Source organism: Nansenia antarctica (genome assembly GCF_963989245.1).
Source record: "Nansenia antarctica genome assembly, chromosome: 2".
NCBI lineage: Eukaryota > Metazoa > Chordata > Actinopteri > Argentiniformes > Microstomatidae > Nansenia > Nansenia antarctica.
In genome coordinates this window covers 5,695,427-5,701,137 of record NC_137675.1, presented here as the reverse complement: position 1 = coordinate 5,701,137, position 5,711 = coordinate 5,695,427, and the positions used below count along the sequence as shown (strand labels likewise).

The window sequence follows — 5,711 nt, the reverse complement described above, 5'->3', positions numbered from 1 at the left end:
ATAAGTTGACAGCGTAAAGGCATAAAGGCATTACAAAATTCAGGGCAGCTTCGATAAATAAGATATAAATGGTTGCCATATCCTGTCAAAGATTGCAGATTTGAGAGAGACAGTGTATCGGATATTTTCCATGTGTAGCAGATTGGTGATCTCTGCTAACCAAGTTTTAAACACAGGTACTTCTTCACCCTTCCACAGTGTGAGTATATTCCTCTTTGCAACAACCATGCCATATTGTATTGTCTTCTGTTCATAATGAGACAGAGTTAAATGGTGCTTGGTTTCCCCTAGGATTGCAGTGTATGAGTCAGGTGTGAGGTCACAGCTATATACATCAGAAACACTTTTGAAAATATCTGACCAGATATTTAGTTTAGGGCAGGACCAGAAAAGATGACCCAGTGTGCCCTCAGCTGATTTACACTTCGGGCAAACTGGGGATACAGAGGGGTAAAATGAGTGTAGTTTGGTACAGGAGTAGTGCAGTCTATGAATCACTTTAAATTGGATAAGTTGGTGTCGGGAGTTTATAGAGCAGCTGTGGATAGCATTAAGGCTCGTTTCCCAGCTCTCGTCATCAATTGTTATACCCAGATCTTCTTCCCATGCTTCTTTTAAGTGTTGCGTGGAGATTGGGTCATGTGTTGTAAAAACATCAACAAATCTAGAGACAAGCCTCCTTGACTGAGGGGCCTGATTCATGAGAGTGTATAAGTTGACAGCGTCAGTGATCACCTCAAAGTTAGGTAGGTTGGTCCGGACGTAGTCTCTTATCTGGAGGTAACGGAAGAGATGGGATGCTGGGAGTGTAAACTTTTCCCTCAGCTGTGCAAAAGTGGCAAACGAATTCTCTATATAAAGGTTTGCAATTGTGATGATACCTTTGTTCCTCCAAATAGTGAAAGTTCTATCAGTTAGAGAAGGGGGAAAGGCGTGGTTGTTGCAAACAGGGGTAGAAGTAGAGAAGTCAGGCAGAGCAAACACTTTTCTAATTTGATACCAGATTTTAAGAGAGTTGATGAGCATGAAGTTATTACCCGTGGCGGCTTTTGGGGGTATGCTCTTAGCAAAGAGAAGAGCGTGGAGAGAGCTTTTGGGAAGGTTCTGCTCTATTGCAAGCCAAGAAGTGGTAGAGATGGTGGGGTTGTCTGAGCACGCCCCTTGCCAGTACATCAATGCTCTACAGTTGGCAGCCCAATAATAGGTTTGGAAATTAGGTAGACTGAGGCCCCCTGCACTTTTGGGTTTAAATACAGTAGGTGTGACTTGGCTATACGATGTACTTTGTATCCCCAGACAAATGGAAGGACAATAGAGTCTAGTAACTTAAAGAAAGACTTTGGCAAAAATATAGGAAGATTCTGGAAGAGGTATAGAAACCTGGGGAGAGCCACCATTTTAACTGCATTGACTCGTCCTATCATGGATAAAGGTAATAGCCTCCAGGTTTCAACATTAGATTTCAATTTGTCTACCATATTCAGATAGTTCAGTTTATAAATCAATTTGGGGTCTTTAGGGATGACCACGCCTAAGTATTTAATTGTATCTGTAGTAATGTGAAAAGGGACATCTTTAACAAATGTCGATCATTTTATATTAATAAAAAAATAATATAAAAATGTGTCTTTGCCTCTTATATTTTGTTATTATATTCTACATGTCTTCTTATATGCACCCTAAATGGAGCCCTCCCCAGCGAAGGCAGAAGTAGCTCACACGATTGTACTTGTATAACATGACAAATAAACATCTTGTATCTTGTACCAGGGAGACAGCTAAGATGTACATGATGTTCATCTTCATCTAAGCCTGCGATTCATCTTTATTTAAGCCTGCGATTCATCTTTATTTAAGCCTGGGATTCACACTATATCTGGAGAACTTTCATGCTGAGTTGTTACTGCACTCACTGCCAACAGATCCTCAAGCTACTCCTGTTGCAGATATCGTCATTGGTTAACAACACAAAACAACTACTGCCCTTAGAATAGGTGTGATGCCACCCTTGTTATGCCAAGTTGATTCTTAGTGGCAAACGAAGGCCTATCTCATAGTTGACTTCTCCTCTACGTTGATGCATGCCTTAAATAGAATGAAGTGATACGGTACATAGCCTGAGCAAGGAGCACACCATTTCAGTTTGGAATGTTTGACATCAAGCGTTGGGGAACAAACCAGGGGGGTATTCAATGTGTGAAAATTCTGATGAGTCCAGTTCCATGGTGGTCAATTGAGATAAAAGTAAGGAGAAGTGTTCAACTGTGGAATTTTTTAATAATTTTGTTCTGATGAATGGACACGTGGGGGGTATTACATCACTAAAGGACAATCCAGGCTTATTTTGATATTTTTTTTAAAACAGCCATATTTTGATAAGTCTGGCAAAAATAAGCCAGGATTTTCCTTTAGCGACGTTGATAGAATATCCCCCAGGACGGGAGTGGTTTTGTGTGAATCTGGTCGCAGCCCAGATCTCCTACAGCAGCATTAGGAGATAGCTGATAGCACAAATGATCTGGGACAACCAGACTTTCTTGTTATTAACCAATGACAATATTATTCAAAGTAGGAATGAGAGGACACAGGTGAACATGACAGGACATGAACTGGCCAGCTGCTATGGGGTGATCTGGAATCTGGAAGCTGCAGCACTGAGCCAAGCTCCAGCTTGCCTTGACAACTCTCTCATACCCCATAAACAGTGTGACCGTATGTGTGTTTGTCAGTGTTGTGTAGCACCACCCAGCACGGATGTTGCGTGTTGTTAATTAGGTTGCGTTATCCATTTACTGCTCACCCCATATGCATGCTCACTAATGAAGTCTTACCCAACCTCTAATTGGCCCCACGTGACGTATCACTAATGAGCAGTTAACACTTTAATTAGAGGGCTACAAACAGAATAACCCGAGGCGATCGTTGCACCGTTGAAACAAAACAAGAGACTAGTTTGTGAGGGAAAGGGGAAGAATTGAGACTTGTTCAGTAATCCCTGAGGTGAAAGCTCAAGATCCACTGCGTACATTTCACCAAACAAGATTAATTCAAATCTTAGTAGCCTAAGAGTAGCCTTCACGAGCACCGCAAAATAAGCTGCCCCCCCCTTTTCTTTACATATTTCATTGCCTTTACTGTATACTGTATTTTATTGTAATGCCAATGCCAATTTGTTGTGAAATAGTTCAAGTGAAATAGTACTCGAATGTACGTTTTTAATTTGTATTGCTATGATTTGTATTGTGTCTCACAACTCCATGTGAGTGGTCCTCAACTTTTTAATGCACCTTTTGTTGCTGTTCTTTATACCATACCTGTTTGTTGAGGAGTGACACATAAATAAAGATATATCTATCTATCTATCTTCAAATAACTCTCCCGTGTCACACGGCTTCTCATAAATCACACCTTGACGTCGATCGGCTTCTTGGCGGAGCCGCTTCCGAAAGCACAGCAACCCCCCTCTCGCATGCACGCCGGTCTGTCCATCTTAGTGATGTAGACCAGCGGCTCGATACTACAGCTCAGATCCATGATGGCGAACACGCTGACGCTGACCTGGCAGCGGAACTGTAAAAAGGTGTAATAAGACACAAAGGGCATGAGAGCTACAGGAGGCAGATAGTTGACGACAATGATACCCAAGATGATCAACACCATTTTAAAGGCTCTCTTCTTCACGGGGTGCATCGCTTCTTTGCCCGCTACCGACCGACGCAAGACCCAGATAACGGAGAGGTTACAGAACACCATGACGGCGAAAGCAAAGAGGATGATACCGCTGAAGATCTCGCTGCAGATCATGACTCCCAGGATGCTCTTGGTGAGGCTGTAGGCGAGTACGAGTCCCCAGACCACCGCAGAGATCCCGATCCGTATCTTCTTGTCGCGGATCTCTGTGAATAGGATCGGGTGGACCACAGCCAAGTAGCGATCCAGGCAGATGCAGACCTGGAATTTGAATACAACATAATTATTAGGAGTATTGAGTTCAAAAGACACCCTGGGGCCTCATTTATGAAAGTGTGTAGGATTTATGACACAACTGTGGTGTCATGTGTTTTTCGAAGTGTCGTGTTATTTCTTAAGTGCCTCACGTGAGCTTCCATTGTGGTGGAAAGAAAAGCTACCTCGTCTAAGTTTCTGCTCATTCTCTCAGCCACATACCAGAAAGAGGGGTGCCAAATCCTTCACGCCATAGGCAAACCGCTGAAAGAACCAAATACGACTGTCACCCAGGATCAACCTATTGACCATATCTATTGGTGACATGAGGCAGAAATATGCATCCAGTATCGCCAGGTTAAAGATGAACACATCGGAGGTGGATTCGGTGTCGCTTTTCTTGCTGGCAATCTGCCAAATTACCAGGATGTTACAGGGAGTCCCGATAGCCAGGTTGAGCACTTTGACCCCGAAATAGAAAATGAAGGCGTAAGGGGCCACGGCACAGGCAGGAAACTGGTACCAGGGAGGGGGCCCGCCCGGGCTAGGGGTGGTGGAGTTCACAGAGAGGTCAAGGCGGGTAGCAGAGGAGTTAGTCATTATGTGGGAAGGGAGGGAGTCGTTGGAGAAGAGGCTCCGATCTATATGAAGGAGGGAAAGGTAATTGATGGAGTGACTGCCTATCTCAGTTTGCAAATATTATGTATATCACAATTCATATAGATCTACAGACCAAGTGTCCATTCATCGGAACAAAAAAAAATGTCACAGCTGAGCACACTTTTCCTTATTTTTATCTCAATTGACCACCATGGAAATTTGGACTAGAATAGAATTTTCACACATGAATACACATGATGTCTATTATTTCCAAATCCTTTTATTAGCTGGTGTCTTTTACATTTCAAAGTATGAATTCAATTACACCTAACCTAATTGTAACTCTTAAAACAGATACTGGTTGAGTTATTGTCATTAGAGTTATTACATTACTCTTCTTACTTGTGTAGGTATTACAGCACATGGTCCTTATTCACGATTCAAATCTATTTGAAATGTAAGTTTCTTTAAGGATTATTCATCTATAACATTATGGTTCTATTACTCTATAACATTATAGATATGTCCTCTCACCTCCACACAGCTGCACCGCTAGTCCTCACTTCAGTGTCCTCAGTAGCACAGCTTTCTATTGGCGCTCAGTGTCTGGTCTCCTAAACTGGGCACGTCCTGGATATAGCCTCATCTCACAGGGGCCAGAGGCTTATAAAGGTGTTCCGTAGGGAGAAAAGGAGGCCACCTCAACATAACACCAGTCTAAATGGTGGAGCAAAATGGTTGCCCTCAACGCAAGGCTGTGGTTGGTTGAGGTTGCTAGGGTTAGCTCTCGTGTTCGCTCTCTTGCAATTAAACCATTTTATCTCACTGATGCAACTATGGAATGTAAACAGGTGATGCAAGGAACTGGAAGGCATTAGGGTACAAACATTAGAAATCCAGTGCAAGGTGTTACCAATAGCACCAATGGTTGTGTGGTGCAAAACTGAGTGGGTGGGTTAAAATGGCACTGTCGGGATTTAGTAGAGAATTTAAAGTCATCCCAATTATCCAATGCTGCTAGAGATTTCATAGCTCAAACCATTAAGTCATTGTTTGTACAATGTAGAACGTTCTACCGAATGCATTTGCATTCAGTTCATAAACATCAAACCAGACACAAATGGCTTATACAATGACTACATTTACATACACACTCCGACTATTGT

The 5,711-nt window shown here is 42.6% G+C and overlaps 1 protein-coding gene across 1 annotated transcript; it reads right to left on the bottom strand.

Moving 5' to 3' along the window:
• Positions 1-3,402: 3,402 nt before the first annotated feature.
• LOC308149706 (proteinase-activated receptor 2-like) lies at positions 3,403-4,545 on the bottom strand (the record flags this gene model as incomplete). The annotated part of the gene is made up of 2 exons (XM_080522604.1): positions 3,403-3,951; positions 4,168-4,545. 2 exons carry the CDS (start codon positions 4,543-4,545, stop codon positions 3,403-3,405), a joined length of 927 nt encoding a protein of 308 aa, XP_080378730.1.
• Positions 4,546-5,711: the final 1,166 nt, after the last annotated feature.